General features: G+C 37.8%; 1 protein-coding gene across 10 annotated transcripts in view; it reads right to left on the bottom strand.

The window, feature by feature from the left end:
- Nucleotides 1-17681, bottom strand: part of DMD (dystrophin) — a 1191992-nt gene that overhangs the window by 768415 nt on the left and 405896 nt on the right. For all 10 annotated transcript variants that reach the window (XM_049835325.1, XM_049835324.1, XM_049835302.1 and 7 more), the window contains 4 exons: nt 14454-14555; nt 14244-14351; nt 7279-7458; nt 1291-1466 (listed from right to left, as the gene is read on the bottom strand). In XM_049835325.1, the coding sequence (XP_049691282.1) occupies nt 1291-1466; nt 7279-7458; nt 14244-14351; nt 14454-14555 (566 nt within the window). The remainder of the gene's footprint in view (nt 1-1290; nt 1467-7278; nt 7459-14243; nt 14352-14453; nt 14556-17681) is intronic.

The following is a 17681-nucleotide window of genomic DNA, read 5'->3' as shown; positions in this document are numbered from 1 at the left end:
GTGTATTATTTTGAGTGATTAGGAATATATTAGCAAAATGTAACTCTCGCTATTATTTAATGGTAACCTAGGATACATGAAAAAACAGATTCCCAATCAGGACTTTGGAGATTAGATTCAATTGATTGAAATTTAGCTAACGAAGTTACTTATTTAGCCTAAGCACTTTTTATAGGAAGAGTAGGTATCCAATTTAACAAAATGGGGGTGAATCACTCTTCTTACATCACATACAGAGTTCTTAAATAATGAGGCTAAACTAGAAACCTTACTTTCAGAACAGGCGAAGAGGGGGAAGATAAATCCTACTTCAGATGCTTGTGTATTAAAAAAGGTGCCTTCAAGCATCTGTTTTATCAATGACATACTCCTTCAATTGAAAAAAGTCAGATTGCTCCTATTGGTATATTTCATCCTTCCCAATAAGATAAAGACTATTATTTTACAAGAAAATGACTTATCATTAAAACCACATTGAACTAAACAAAGATATTTTCTATAGAAATGAGTTACTGAATGCAGTTTCACATTCCTTTCAGTCCTTGAATCTGTTACGTTGCAATTCATACATTTATCTGAATATCAAAAAAACATTTCCAAAACAAACGCTACTATGAGTGTTTGAAGTCTAGCTTCTTAGAACCTCATTCAGAAATTTAGTGCTCGAACCAACCCTGCTTAAACTCATCACAAATTTTCCTTGTGACTTTAACAAGTGTTCAGTATTTGTCTAAATGTACTTGAGTTACACAGGAAAAAATCTGAAAATAATGATACTGCATGTTTCACCAAATATTAACTCTGCCTCTGTAGATCCGTTATTTCTACTGCTGACTGACAAGCCAGAAAGAATAAAACTTGAACTTTAGAAACCAGGCAATATCTGCACTACTAGTATTCTAACTATTAAAAAATTCTTTTTAAAGAATTTTAAAGGCTTGGAACTAATGGAACACTTCTCGTCCTTCAAGTTTCAAGACTACAGTCAAGAGGGATCCCCACAATGCCATACATGAGGACTTCTACTGACTATAATTATCACATAATTACAATGGTATTGATGTAATGATTAGCATTCTATACTGCAAAATAGTGGGACTAGACACACACACAAAAAAATCATAACTCATCCTAAGTAAGGAAAGATAATAATCAATTTGCACCTTAATAGAGGACAGAAATATAAATTTAACCTCAAAAAGGTATACAGCAAACTATTGCAGTCAAATGACTATTTTTGCATTCTCATCCAAACTCTCTCAGTATTGTCTGTCTCTTAATGATTCTCACCTCTTCCTAATCTCCGAATCCACAAGGAGTTGCCTTTTTTTGTGGGGTGGAGGTGGTGGGAGTTCCTCTTTAGCATGCTTAACCAGGATTTGTTCTCTTGTGGTCACCATAGTTACAGTTTCCATTACAGTTGTCTGTGTTAGTGATGTCTGAGTGGTAGTGACAGCCTGCGAAATCTGTGAGAAGTATAAAAACAGAGGTCACGCATTGTTTGAAAGACTTCAGTAAGGACTGTTTGGAGTAGCAATAGAAAATAATGAGAAACTGCTCCCTTCTGATCATAGGCTGACCTTCAGAAAAAACCCAACACTATACGCAACTCAAAACAAATTGTTTTATCTGCCTCATGCTGTGTGAATAAGATATCTGCAGAAGTCAATATCAAAATCCGAAAGGATCCTAAACAGAATGAACTTATGGCTCCCTGTAAGTCATGCTGAATGAAGAAAAGAAATGAATGGTCAATTTTACGAGGGAATTGAATGATGGCAAATATATAAAAACGTTACTATTACTATATGTTACTCTGCCTCCATTCTGAAAATTTATTCCTTGAGAAGCAATAAACGCATGGTAATGGCACTAAATTACCAATTGTTATTTTTACCATTTATAATAATTTTCAAACTAGAACGTAATTCATCACAACCTGCTTGCACGAAAGGGCAGTTAGCTTTCTGTCAGGAAATCTTAAATTAGAAAACATGCACTAGAAGGCAAATTAATTTGCATCAGTTTTATTCCGTAATTAAAAACTAATGTTAAGGGGTCATAACAGATACTAACACACATAATATGTAACACTGTAAACGCTACCAAGCTAATGCATTTAACTTTGCCCAGTAATATGAAACCAAACCCTTCATATAGTTCAGCTGCATTAAAATAAAAAGGAATGATGACAAATATTTTCTGCTCATATTTGTTTGAAAGATACTGGTTGGACAAGTACCACCTGTTTATGTTTGTTTCCATGTAACACCAAACTACAAAGTTTCCACTTAAATGTGGGCAGCTGTTCTGAAGTCCCTTAACTCCTGAGAAATGGGTCACTTCTTTTTTTGGTTCTGTCAGATGATGGCTCATTTGTCAAAATGCTCTAGTTACAGCTCCAGTGACCACCTCACAGTTTAGGGGCAGTGAAATGGAAAATAAAAGGAAGAAGTTATAGTAGGAGCAGGAAAAGCTGTGCACCAGAAGAGCCCTGCTTCTTTGCTTATTGCCAGCGTGAAAGAATTAGAAAGACTTTCCAAATTCAACGACAGGAATGCCAGTATCTAAAATTCCATACATAAATTATCTATTAGTTCTTGCATCACAAACTCAGTAAGAGAATTGAGTTACCTTAGTTATTGAGACATTAGTGTTTCTATAAACAATGGAGAAGAGGCATACCAGGTAATTAACTATAAACCCTCTCCCCACAACGCCTTCTTATTTTGAAAAAAAAAAAAAAAAAAATAGAGTGACAAGGAAAGGGGGATACTGTTAGCAATCAGCCTCTTCTCAGCAGGCAAAATCAATAAAGCTAAAAAACCCTGAAAAACCCAACAAATTCCTGCCAACATTGCTGAATCTTTCACATGGTCCTCTAAACAAAAAAAAATCTTCCTGTTCTTTATCCAGTCTGCCAGTGGAAGCAATGAGTAGGGAAGTCCATTACCACTCTAATTTTGGCACTTTCTTAGAGGAGCCGGCTCAGTGCTATGCTTCCCCCTCTAGAAACAACCAGCCATGTAGGCTTGAGAGCAGAATCTGGACCACTCAGAAGACTACAAAATTAAGATTCAGAGCAGAATTTCTTTTTTTTTTTTTTTAATCTCTGGATTAATTATGTCAATTGGAATAAGCCGCTTGTGAACTGCAGGGTCTTAGCTAATGCATGAACTACATAAATTCTTTGGAAAAGAGAAACACCCAGTTGACTCTTTAATCACTACAATATTATGTGTTACTGCTCTTGTTTTAGTTCCCTCAGTAAGATGTACTGACTTTGGTATTTTCTACTACAGAAATCATGACAATTAAGTAAACACTTCCATTTAGTTTTATTAAAACTTTATACAGCATTCTTTTTAATTTTATTTTTATTTAATTGCTGGGAGGGCAGAAAGGAAAAGCAAATTAAAGCTTCCGATGTCTAGGGTTCTATGATATTTGAGGATAACACCTGATGTCATCTTTCCCTAAGTTGACTCTGTAGCTAAGAACATTCCAAATAATTGCTAGCTCCTTATATGCAGTTTTGGGTACAGTTTCCCTTTCTCCTTCTCACAAAATTCTTATTACACTTGCTTTTATCCAAAAATCAATGATAGGATGATGTTTCTCACACCGGAGGTCATATCCTGTCATGTTTCCATTTGCCAATCAATACCAGGGTACAGTTTACAGTGAAGATGGTGTAAAAAAATAAACTACAGCTAGGGCACTGTAGGAATCATCTGCCGCATACTACCCATCACACAGGAGTAATAGTTTCAGCTGGCGATTGGTGCTGGTGCTTCAAAAGTAGGCAGCGCAATTACCATATGCTTAGAGCAGTCAAGTCACGGTGCTGTGGGGGGGTAATGATTTACATGTCAAAAGAAGTATTTTTCATGCTTAATCAATAGGAGTGGAGGTTAAATACTATCTACTTCAAAAGGAGAATGGAGATGTGAATTCGAAGTTCATAATCATTCTAATTAGAGACTGGGTAAGACTAAAAGGCACTGAAGATTACACTGCAATGTAAGTCTGCAAGATAAAGTTGGTGCACATGTAAAAACTGCACACCCTTTAGTGGGTAAAGGGCAATCCTTAAAAATATAAGGGAGTACAAAAAAGGAAGTAGCTTTTATTAGCTTCCCTGGGAAAAAAAACCCACCACCACCAAAACCCAACAAAAAACCACCTCATAAATCTAATCACTGAAGTGGCGTGTTTCATGTATTATTCAAAGATGGTCCAGATAACGACAGTATAGTTTCCTCATCCCTCTCAGTTCCTGACAAGCGAATACGAATCTGAGAAGGGGCGATACAGACTAGGCCTTTAACCCACTAGAAAATCATATGGAAAGTGCTAAGGTGACTCACAAGGCTGCACATTAAAAGGCTTTCAAAATACAATGCTTGCCCGCAGTTTCACATCAGCAAGCTCATCTTAGAAACATGTTAAAACTCATCTCTTTTCAGAGTGGACAAATTTAAATCTTCTTTTTCATCCTCTACAGGCAAATGTACGTACAATGTGTGTATAGCACTTCAGTAGTTTTATGTCATTTTATTTCTCTTTTATACGGCAGCCTACCTTTAATGCCATCATTTATTACTGTCTTTGGAAGTGCCCTCCGTCCTGATAAACTCATAATTTTCCTTAACACTCACTTTTGGAGCTGTCATCCGTTCTTTGATGAAATGTATGTATGTGAACGGGGAAGTTCAGATGAGGAATGGTGTTTTCTTTAGTTTGGGAAGGTTTTCACTACAATTTAGTGAAGCATAATGAGCTCACCAAAGGTGGGTTTAGAGTTTCTAAAAGCTATGCATCTAGTCTAAGCAAGTTGTCCTTGTCCTTGATTCCACTGTGTGGTCAATGAAGGAAAGTTGACATTTTCATGATGAGGACAAACTGCTTTTTAGAGGTATCTCTCTCTCTCTCTCTCTCTCACCCTTCCATCCACTCATTTGTAGCAGAAGCTTCAGCCATGAATTCTGATTAGATGCTTAAATTCAGCAGCAATGAATTCAGCCAAATGTGGGAGGACTCACATTCTACTTTCTGCACTTTTCCTTTGGGATGTATAACTGCTTCCTCTGTCTAGTTGGAGAATCAGCTTTGAACTTACGCTGAGATTGTCTCTTCCTGTTAATTTGTTATTTTGTTAACAAGTTAATCCTTTAGTGACACTTTAGTAAGAGAGAGAGAAGAAATAACTAATGACAAAAATGTAATTCTGAAGGTACTATGAGAATTACTAATGAATGGAACAAAGTTCATTTTGAAGTCAATATCTAAGTTTGATGAATAAAATGTCCATTTTCTGATAGATTACAGTGAAAAATGTTGTATTTGTCACCCTCTTCCAACTCCCCTCCTCCCCAGTTCATGACTAGAGAGAACAATTAGACCTTTAGTGACACTTTTTTCTTGCAGTCTAAATTTATAAATGAGGTCTGTAATGAATAAACACATAAACCCCACTAACCTTACCTGCCCTGCCTAGATAGCAACCCACAGCAAAAAGTACACAATCAGTATTTCATAAAGGACATATCTAAAGCGTGTAACAGTGCCTTAGGAAGGGGTCCTTCAGCTAGCACTGAATGCGCAACGTCACCAGAATGTGAAGCAATATGCCCGCAGCAGCATACCAACTCTGTGCCGAGCAAAGTAGCTTCCCCTTGGAGGAAAAGCTTATCAACTGCAGCGTGCTACTATGATAAGACAGACTGTTTTGGGAATCCAAAGCATCTCCCACCTGTGCTGGTCTACGATGTATGGATGTAGAGCCTCAGGATTGCCCACTTCATGAGGAGGCTATCTCTTTTGTAATCTAAGTTCCATTTTCAAAACTAGTACCTGCTTTTAGGACCCATCAACAATCTTAACTCTTGAACACTTTGGAGTGACTTACTAACTTCCTCAAATCATGTGACCCTAGCCATCCCAAATGCAAAATGCATCTCTGGATTTTTCTCTCCTTTGAAACACCAGGTTTCCTACAGCAAATATACAAGAGTTAGATCAAACTTTCAACTGGTATAAATGCTGTGTAGCACAAACTGGTTTTGCCTTCTGTTACTAAGTGACATTGTACCCTTTCCCCATTTTCTTCTCTTCTGTTCTCCCAAACTGATTTTTAAAACTTCAGCTACACAAGAAACTGTATCACAGCGAAAACTAAAAGATTAACGTAAGAGTTGGAAGCAAGGTTGGACCTGAGAGGTATTCAGGTCACTACAGGAAGTATAGCAGCTTTCATTTAATTACCTAAACAAAAGATGGTAGAAGCATTAGTATATAGCAACAAAAAAGTGCAGCATGGTCAAGGGAATTGACTCAAACTGACCAGAACGACGAGAGGCCCTCCAGGGACAGGACAGAGGTGCACGCGGTAACATTCTGCTCTGTGTTAACATTAAAAAGTCTTACAGTCCATTTCCATTTCACCAGTTGTACAATGATAGCACAAAAATAAGTCAATATTAATGAGATAATGGAACGGAAAAGAGTGAGCTGATTTGAGTTTAAATCCAATAACAAAGCGATGCAGACAGATGGCTAGGAAAAATAAATGGTTATGGTTTTGAGTACTACACCAGAGCACTGATTTTTGTTATCTGGCTTAAAAAATGTGAAACTTTAAAATCTCAATTTCTTTTTCAATATATTACAGTTAACGTAAAGGAGCTGGGCAAAATAATAACAGATTATATTCTTTTTCATTGGCATTTTGGCCACAGGTGTGGATGGATTTCTTTATTGTGCCAAGAAACCTCTTTTTATGGCATCTCTTTTTAATCTATTAATATTTTTAATCTATTAATGACCAGTAATCTATTATAAACTTTCACTGTTGAAAAGAAATTTTAAAAATTTCTCTTTAACTAGCAAACAGTTCTTAGACTAATTTCAGACTAAGTGCTATTCCACAGAGCCATAAAAACAGTACATTTGAAGTGACCAACTATTATAGCTTAAAAACAAATTAACTGGAAAGAGTATTTTCATTATGGATTGTATCATCCCTGAAAACATAGTTAACAACCCAAGACAGTAATCAACACTATAAAGAGAGATCAAAAATTAAACAGATAAATAAAATTCTGGACAGTTATATTACAGTTGTGTTATGCTGTCCTAAAAATAAAATATGTCTTAAGGAATCACGCAGGAAAAAAAAATAAAACAATATGACAAGCTGCACCAAAACTACTTCAAGCATTTCACTGGCAAAGGATTTGACTGTCACCGACTGACAAAATGGTGGTTTTAACAAACCTGGTTAGAATTGCTCTCCACCTTCTGCACAAGGCTATCCCAGCGCTGGGCAAAATTTTCAAGACGACTTTCCAGCTTCTGAGCCACTGCTTTATTTTTCACAGCTACAAGGAGGTCTTGGCTGAGCGATTTCAGCTTACCCATCATTTGCCTTTTCATTTCTAGATCTCCTTTTAGGATCTGTTAAACAAAGTAACAGCAGGAAGAACAGTAATTCATACATGGAAAAAAAACCCAAAAAACCCAACCCAAACCAAACGCACCACACTTAGAAAAAAAGTCCTTAAGAGAGCATCATAAAGAACCGAAAATGGGTATGGGTATTTCATCCAAAATCCTATACTTCCATGCTGTTGTTACTGTAAAAATTGCTGGCAGAGCTGACATAGTGGAATGGACACATTGCACTTCACAAAGCAATGTAACATGACAGGTGGAGCAACTCCAGAGAGCACAGTATGCCTCAGGTGGTGACATAAATCAAAAAGCTAACAGCTGTGTGACATTAATAACCTTAAAACTGCACTAATGTTAACAACTATACCAACATTTCAAACAACGCTTCTTTAAAGTTTTGTTGTACTTTGTCATATATTGCATATTAAAAGTCATGGGGAAAAACCTGTTTTCTAGAAAAATAATATTTGACCCCAAACCAGGATGAAAAAAAAAAGAAAGCTCAAAGTAAATGACTTAGGTTTTGGCAGTATTGAAGAATCATACATTCCTCATCTTCCTCGGATCTTGGCAGGCTCTGGTTACACGGCAGTAGCCTCCCATGGGATGGGGAAGCCTTGGGAACCCCAGGAGCCCTGCTGAGCGTGCCGAGGAAAGGGCCCTGCAGCTGGGAGCCTGGAAACTCCCGTGTCCAACCTCTGCGCTCTGCAAGCTGCCATACAGCTGGAACCCATGGACGTGAATGGAAAAAGAGAAATCGTCAGCCTTCACATCTCTGCTGCAGTAAACTGCCAAGGGATCTTGAAACTCTTGAGATCTACACGTGCAAACCTCTGTATGAAGTAGGCTCTTCGCAGATCCAAGAGTCATCCATAGCTCCAGTTCTCACCTGGGTTTATTTTTTAATGCCTTTACTGGATTACTCCATTGATTTTTATACCTTAAGCATTCATTCTCTACATCCTAAGCTGTGCTAACCACGGCAAAATTTTGAACTCTGTATGCAGTCAAGGATTGCAATCTAATCCCCAAGACATGAAAGGGATAATTAAATATTAAGGCAACAGAAATTAGTCTACGTATACTTTCCTACAGTCCTATCATCCAAAATTGTAATCTAAAACACAGCTCAGCAAAAAAAGATTTGTAGTCTTTGTAATCAGTACTCTTTCCATTCAGATGTGGTTTAAAACATCATAATTACTAATGTTAGATACAGTTAATATAAAACTTTAAATTCACATGTCACTAAGAAATAGTAGCTAACAGTTTATATTTAAGAATCTGTTTGCATAGTAGCAGATCTAACAGAAGGAGCAGACTAGATGTAAACCAATTTACCATCTTAACATTTTAAGGGTTGCCGTATTAGACTTTTTTTTTTTTTTTTTGCCTACAAGTGTCAGACAAAGGTCACGTGAAAGCCACCAGGTACACTGACCGAAATTATCAAAAATGGTGCCCTAAAAAACATGATTAGTGAATTCTGGACAGCAGTGTTTTACTTCCAACCTCCCCAGCTGATAACAGCTGTATAATACACAAATGAGTTCAGCATCAATCCCAGATACATGGAGCACAATCAGTAAGTGAAACACTAGAAGGAGAAGGATATACACATATATATAAATATATAGACCTAGATCTTGTATATCTTTGGAGTAGATCTCAACATGTTTTATGAAAAAGAGGAACACCATCACCTTCATTTCACAGGCTGCAAAACTTACATGCAGGACATGAAAACAACCTATCAAGCCTACGCCATAAATGACAGTAAAAATTCCACCTCAGTCTGTCCACTTATGCTCTACATTCTCAGTGTATCACATCCTCCAGCTTAGTCCATGCTCTATGTCACCCTTCACCTTGTGTAAGAATTCAGAGGCAATTATCATGACAGTCAATAAATGGTAGGTGGAAAATTTAAAAAAAAACACAACCCCGTTGTTTTAAGGAAATATTTTTAGAACTAGAGCAACTACTCATCAACATCAGAAAAAAAAGAAAAGTCAATATTAATACATGCCCAGAGTTGTAAAGCCTAAAGTTTTTCTGACCTTTAGACTAAGCAGATCCCTGAAGTGAGTTAATGACAAAGGGCATAAATTTTCACATACAAATACTGAATGATCCTCTGAAACAAGCCATTTGAGATTATTAAAACAAAACTTTCCTGCAAAACCCACTTTTATCTGAACAAAAACCCCCTACAAGTAGATATTATGGGTACAGTACATAAATTAGGAAGAAATCTAACTGACTTGTTAGTAATTTAAACACAATGGTAGAACTGGGTGAATTGCTACACTGACCAAAAATATATTTTACCCATTCATTTCAATGACAATGAAAATGAGCCTGTTAAAGCTGAGGGAGGAGGAACAGCATCTGCACCAGGCTTACACGGCAAGATTTTGGCAGCAGCTTGGCCGCAAGGGTGGCTTTTGTGAGAAGACACCAGGGGCTGTCCCCATGTCAGACGGAACCAGTTTCAGACAGCTCCAAAACAAACCCATGGCTGCCCAAAGCTGAGCCCACCAGTGACTCCAGTGGTGCCTCTGTGATAATTTCATTAAGAAAGGGTAAAAAACGCTGTGCAGCAGCTGCAAGAGAGAGGAGTGAGAATACATGAGAGCCCCAGCCCTGCAGACCCCCAGGTCAGTGCAGAAGGAGGGGAGGAGATGTTCCAGGCGCCGGAGCAGAGATTCCCCTGCAGCCCGTGATGAAGACCCCGGTGAGGCAGGCTGTCCCCCTGCAGCCCAGGGAGCTCCACGGGGGAGCAGATCTCCACCTGCAGCCCGGGGAGGACCCCACGCCGGAGCAAGGGGATGCCCAAAGGAGGCTGGGACCCCGTGGGAAGCCTGTGCTGGAGCAGGGTCCTGGCAGGACCTGCAGCCCCACGGAGAGAGGAGCCCACGCTGAAGCAGGTTTTCTGGCAGGACTTGTGACCCTGCGGGGGACCCACGCTGGAGCAGGCTGTGCCTGAAGGACTGCAGCCTGGGGAAGGTACCCATGCTGGAGTAGGTTGTGAAGAACTGCAGCCCGTGGGAAGGATCCACGCTGGAGAAGTTCATGGAGGACTGTCTCCCGTGGGAGGGACCCCACGGTGGAGCAGGGAAACGGTGTGAAGAAGTTGCAGCAGAAGCAAAGCCTTACGAACCAACTGCAACCTCCATTCCCCGTTCTCCCTGAACCACTCAAGGGGAGGAGGTAGGAAAGTCAGGAGTGAAATTGAGCCTGCGAGGAAGGGAGGGGTGGGGGGAAGGCATTTTAATTGTTTTTATTCCTCATTATCATACTCTGATTTGGTTGGCAATAAATTAAATTAATCTTCCTCAAGTCAAATCTGTTTTGCCTGTGACAGTAACCGGCGAGTGACCTCCCTATCCTCATCTTGACCAATAAACTTTTCATCTCATTTTCCACCCCTGCCTTGCTGAGGGAGGGGAGTGAGAGAGTGGCACCTCACAGCCAGCCAAGGCTAACCCACCACAGCATCACAATTCTTTGGGACATCCTGAATCTCTCTTCTGTTAGATAGATTTCAAAACATTTTGTCTTCCATTGCCCAGAGTGTATCCCAACCTCCATGCATTAGAGTATTCTTATACCAAATTGAATATCAAAGTTTAATTTACATAGTTTTATTTGAAATGTTTTAACTTGCCTCCTTCTCCCAGTTTGGGAGAATCACATCTGAGAAGGAATTTACAGAGAACTAATATTTGTTAATAATGCTGAGCCTGCAGTCAAATCATTAGAAAGGATCAAATTTGGGGGAATTGCATACTTTTTCATACCAAGTCAAATAATCAGAATTTGGGCTGTAAAAATCTTCCAGCAATCCTAAAATAGAAATCCATGTATGGAGATTTTGGTTCAGGAACAGACCCAATCTTTCTGCTTACTCAAAATCTTTGTTACTCTCTGAAAATATATGCATACCGACTATCAGTTTAACAAATGTTGTGAAATGAAAGCTTACTTTTAAGCAGTAATTGTGCTTACTATCAAAAATCCTGTCTTAACTAAAATTAAGAGTGTATTTCCCCCCACTTGAGATACAATTACTGTGGAGAAGACACTGATGTATTTCTGCATCAGCAAGCAGTAGTTAAATCCTGATTTCTTCAGAAGTATCCTGAACTGCAAGTATGTATGAAAACTACCAGCTGCTCTTTCTTATTTTACCTTCTATTTTTACTATGTGATGTAATGATTAATATGATGCAAGAGCCAACATTTTTTTTCATACTGTGAACAGCATCTCAACAGACCTATATCACTACAGAAGGCTTTGGACCTTGTAGGAGGGTTGTAGAATTTCAAATGAACAGTCATAATGCTAAATGGTTTAATAAAATACCTTCAGAAATTTCCTTCAGGCTTAAGAGACTGAAATCTGGCTAAAGAACATGACCTTAGTCTTTCCAAGTTGTGCATATGAGAGAGACAAGAAAAATAGGCTGGAAGCTCTTATGCCATATCATGATATCAAACCTAAAATTCTTAAGAGCTAACAGGGAAAACTAATACTGTAATTTCCTGCTGGAAATGATTAGGCAACTGAGGGACCGAGCTACCATACTGTTAAGATTATAAACATTTTTATATTAGTAAAAGAATGTATGTTTATTGCATCACAGACTCACCTTTACAATTCTGGAATGGGCTGGCCTAATTATAAAGGTGATTTTTCATGACAGTTTCTCCTTGACTACATCCAAACACATCTCCATGTCCAAAATAACATACGCCAAAAGACAGGCATGATTTACGTGTCAGGGTCAGGATACCATGACCTTATTTCTCTCTAAATGCCAGTCCAAGAGTGGAAGAATATATTCCCTGACAAGAATTTTCATGTGGGTAATGCATTAATACAATTTTTTGTATTGTCCCCATGATTCAGAGAAGACTGAAATAGTAAATCTTCATCCACAAAACTGCTGACAATTTGGCACTGTGGGAAGGTAAAAACACATACTCACTGAAATTTGGGGATGACTGTTATGAGGTCTAAAACGTGATAGAGGAATTCCAAAAGTAGAAAATATTTTTCTGCTACAAATCAAAGAGACTAAAGAGGCAGTATTTCTCTAGCATACCATCAACATTTAACTACTGCATTATGGATCAGCTGTTTCTGAAAACATCAAAGTTATTCATGTGCAAAAAAGATTAAGTTGCTATTATTAAACCCCGCCTGATCTGCCAAGGATGACATGATTCTTGTTGAGGTTCAGGGGGATGGAAGAATCACTTCATTTACTCTGGTCTTCAAACATTCAGTTTCATGAAAGACCGCAATGCTTTCATGAGAGGAATGCTTAACAATTTAAGCTGGCAACATAACTAACTTCATAAAAGTGTGTATTTATTTCATTAACCAAATCTATGAAAATACTACTAAAGGAAAGTTTTGCCTTCTTAACATCATATTTTCAAGCGATTCTGAAAGGTACCCAAACTGGTCTTACCCTTAACACTTCCAAACCATTAAAAGCCCGCTACTTCACAATTTGTGATAAACATTTCAATCCCCAGTTCCTATTTCCGCCAGCAACTTGCCAAAATCCACAAGTAATAATTTACTGAATAAATCTGAATTTCTTCCATAATTTTTTCTTCATGAAGGTACTCTAAAACATCCTGAGTTGCCTCTAGTTCATTATGCATTTATAAAAGCCTGGCTTGAAGACAACTTCAAGACTGCTTGCACGTTAGATTACCAGAATTTCCAAGAAGCGTATACACTGGGACAACTGACTATATGAAGCGTTCCTTTCTTTTACAAAGAAGGTGACTTAATCCTAAGTAATCTTTAATCAAAATCTGAGTCTGTACTTCTAAAGATATGTTTTTATCAGACCTAAAAAGCTACAGAGGGACAAAAGAGGCAGGGGGGCAGGGGGGTAAGAGTGTGGTAGCATAATAATTACAGAGACATGTTTAAACAGAAAATTAGAAACGTAGTCCCTATTTACAGCAATAATAATTTACCTATTTTAACAAAAGCATGGCCATGAATGTTTCCTTTCCTCTAAATACATAAACCATCATTGTTACATACAAAACCAGCACATACCATACCACTTTTTTTTCACAAAGGCCCTAAGGCTATAAAACCATTTGCAAGTCTAGGCTGTGTGAAGTCTTCCACCTCTACAGGCACAGCATCTTTCTAGGCCAGTCAGACCTACATTCCCTCCATAAAGACGACGCGTAGTGAAGTATTTTCTGAAGAGTGAGGTAGAGGACATGTTGAAAAGAGTGCATTTTATGTATGTTACTAGATCCCTGAAATACAGTTGAAGTATCGTTGTAAAGCAATACTAATGTCAGCATTTCACAACTTTTGAATCTTTCGCTTTTTCAAGTTCAAGGAATGTATAATAGGTTTTGCTGTATGATAAGCACTTACTCATATGCATATGTCTGTACATATATATACATATTCAGTCTCACACACTCTATACATCAATAGTATCAACAAAGAAGCTTTCGGTATAATAGTATACATATTTTTAAGACACCTAAATGCTATTTCAGTTCATAAACTTTTGACTGAAGAGTCAACCAAGGAAAACATCTGTACCTATTGGTTCCTTTATCAGCAAGGCCATGGACCAACTTATTCCATCCACGTGAGACAACATCCATTCCCAAAGTATGAAACAGCTGTTCTGTTAAACCATATTGTCTGAGAGTGGGATAAAGCCACACGTACTTGGACTCACGAATAAGAAAGTTGAACATAAAATAGGAAAATGAAAAATGCATACAGATAATTTGCGTAGACTGCTCAGCATTTCATTTTGATCTTTAAAGCCAGTGGTATGAATTTTGCTCACAGCATCCTCTTTCTCAGTAAGCCATGCATCAAAAAGGCACTGAAAGAAAATTGGAGAGAAGAGTGAAAAAGCTTCAGTCAGGCCTTTCCTACTGCAATTTTTTGAAGAACATTCCAATTTATAACTGCTAAAACTACTCACCTGTTCTTCTGCAAAGTGCTGCCATTTACGAAGAATATCTTGCAGAAGGACCCATCGGTCTTCTGTCCATCTGCAAATGGCTGCCCACCGGTTTCCAAAGCGCTAGAAAGAAACAAACACACAGTAGAGGTTTGCATTTGTTTACATTTTTTAAAAACAAGGCAATCTGATTTTCCTATGTGTTGTGGTTTAACCCCAGCCAGCAACCAAGCACCACGCAGCCACTCACTCACTTCCCCCCACCCAGAGGGATGGGGAAAGAATCGGAAAAAAGTAAAACTCCTGGGTTGAGATAAGAACAGTTTAATAGAACAGAAAAGAAGAAACTAATAACGATAATGATGACACTGATAAAATGACAATAGTAATAATAAAAGGATTGGAATGTACAAATTTTCGCAAAAACACTTTCCGAATTCACTTTTTACAGTCTTAAGCCCTTAAAATATGTTGCATGTCATACTGAAATGGATCTTACCACCATTTGAAATATCATCAAAATGGAGAGAATAGGAAAAGCGCTAGAGCCAAAAGCAGAGAATTTTAATACTAATCTAAAGACACAGTATTTTATTAAGTCTCTGGCACTATGCTCTCAAAAAACCCCTCAGTTTCAAAACTTTACAATGCCCAAAACGTAACTACTTGCTTGAAAATTGATTATGGTGGCCCAAACATGTGATCAAAGCAAAGAAGTATCTGATTCTTAAGTTTCCCTGTTAGTGCAGTTGCTCTAAGTTCTTACCCCTTTTAAAACACTGCAGAGGAAAAAAAAACCCAAACCACCTTATTAGCTAACACACCAGCACAAATCCCACTGAGGTTTCCCAGGTATTTAAAGCATATGCTACTATATACATTATAAAATTACACAAAACACTACCTTGTTCCTCTCCCGTATGTTAGTTGAAATCAAGCATTATTACTTTCTTTTAATTTCCTATTAGCCTTCATTGAAAAATGCTGAAGACAGAGGATAAGACTTAATACTGCTGCGATGGTGTGACATGCTACAAAACTTTAATTGCAACAATTTACAATGATTTAATTACCCCTGAGCATCATATGCAAATTATTCAGCTGTTCCCAAATAAAAAACCTTATAAAGCCTGCAAGACATTCTATAGTAATGCATTCTTATTTTTTCATCTTCTTCAAAAGCATGTCTTGACAAAAGGGATAAATAGTTTCTTCCTTTTTCATATTTATTTATTCACTCAGTTATTCTTATGGGTCCCTTATAATTAAAGATATTCCATGATTCTGTATTTTTCATATTTACATATTTCTCATAGAGATTATAATTTAATTTTAGCAAAAAATGTAGCATGCAAATGGTGGATTTTTAAAACCAAGGGATTAAAATTCAAACTGTATTTTCTATCAAGAATGAAAGAACTTTAATTTGCACTGCCTAGGAAATGAAAGGTAAAATTTCAGGATGCCATTTCAATTTGTGGCTTTACCAATTTTACATCAAAGTAAAAGGTCAGCAGATACCATGTTTTTCATTTAGGTGAATGCTAAAACCATAACAAATCTTGCAGAGTAAACTGGTAGCTGTCATGCCATTGAGTTATAGCATATTAAATACTGGCTCAATTTAGAAAAATGAAGACTATCTCTAATCAAGTAGCATAATAATGCTAATTTAAAAACATGTCAATTCTTAAACAGCTCAAATATGTTACACAGTAATAGAGGGCAGTATTCCCTTTCAGTCACTTACTGCATAAATACAAAGTAGGTTTGGGGGAAATTGTTTTGTTTGCCTTTTTTAGGCTTAATTTTAGAATCATGATTTTGGTATATATTTGGAATTATGTAATGGGTGTTTGCTTTCTTTCTTAATTAGATCTAGACAAAAACCAAGCAATTTTGCAAATCTAATAATGTGATTTCTTTTCACATTAAAATCAAGTTTGGTGTTAGTGTTTGCTTGCCATAAAACATAATGTGATTAAAGATCACCAGTTCAAACACAAAAAAGTTCAGGTTTTGAATGTGAATATTTCAGAAAGCTAATTTCAATATTAGCAGAAACAAATACTTGCTAGTGAAACATTTATGTCCTCAACTTATTAGGAAATAGAGTACAACATATTCTACCCAATCATTAGATATAATTGCCAAATTGTGTGACACAGAACAGTGCAGAAAATCATTCACAGCCAGCTAATCCAAATTTTCTTTTTTTTTTTTCTAATTACTTTTTTCCTTTTATAAAAAAAAGTCACAATTTCATAAATAGCATTTATTATCCTCACAGGCTAAATACTGTGTATCCCGTAATGTGTACTCAGTAACGCTTTTTCTGCAAAAATTATATTTTGACTAACTTGACTTGAAAAACTAAAAATCTTAATATAACAAAATGATGAATTATATTTAGTTTCATTTGTCCTGAATCTGATTACATTTCCAGTTTAGCTCAAGACAGTCTCAACACTTCCATCCTCCTTTTTCTCCAAGCAAAGAAAAAAACCTAGCAGATCTGCAGTATCTAGCACTCATTTTGGTTTTTATGTTCAATTGAACTTTTTTTTTTTTTTACCTTGACTGCTTTGCTTGCTAATTACTAGTTCAAAAATCATAAGCATATCCTTCCTGATAGCTCAGATGCTTCTAATCTGAACCCTGATCTGAGACTTCATCTTTCCTAATAATTCCCACAGTTCAGGATAATTATCATTAGTTAACTACTCAAAAACACTACGCATGGTTCAATGAAGTCATAAGAAGTGTCTTCTTGTGTATTGGTTTTGTTTGGCAAGGTTTTGGTAGCGGGGGGGGGGTTACAGGGGTGGCTTCTGTAAGAAACTGCTGGAAGCTTCCCCTGTGTTCAAGAGAGAGCGAGCCCATATTAGCCGGCTCTGAGACGGACCCGCCGCCGGCCAAGGCCGAGCCAATCAGTGATAGTGGTAACGCCTCTGTGATAACATTTTTAAGAAGGAAAAAGTTGGGACGGAGAGAAACTGCCGCCGGAGTGAGGAGTGAGAACATGTAAGAGAAACAAGCCTGCGGACACCAAGGTCAGTGAAGAAGGAGGGGGAGGAGATGCTCCAGGCGCCGGAGCGAAGATTCCCCTGCAGCCCGTGGTGAAGACCCTGGTGAGGCAGGCTGTCCCCCTGCAGTCCAGGGAGGTCCACGGTGGAGCAGATATCCACCTGTAGCCCGTGGAGGACCCCACGCCGGAGCAGGTGGGTTCCCGAAGGAGGCTGTGACCCC

Source organism: Accipiter gentilis, chromosome 32 (assembly GCF_929443795.1).
Source record: "Accipiter gentilis chromosome 32, bAccGen1.1, whole genome shotgun sequence".
NCBI classification, from domain to species: Eukaryota; Metazoa; Chordata; class Aves; order Accipitriformes; family Accipitridae; genus Astur; species Astur gentilis.
The sequence above is the reverse complement of the archived record's forward strand: the minus strand, read 5'-3'. Positions and strand labels throughout refer to the sequence as shown.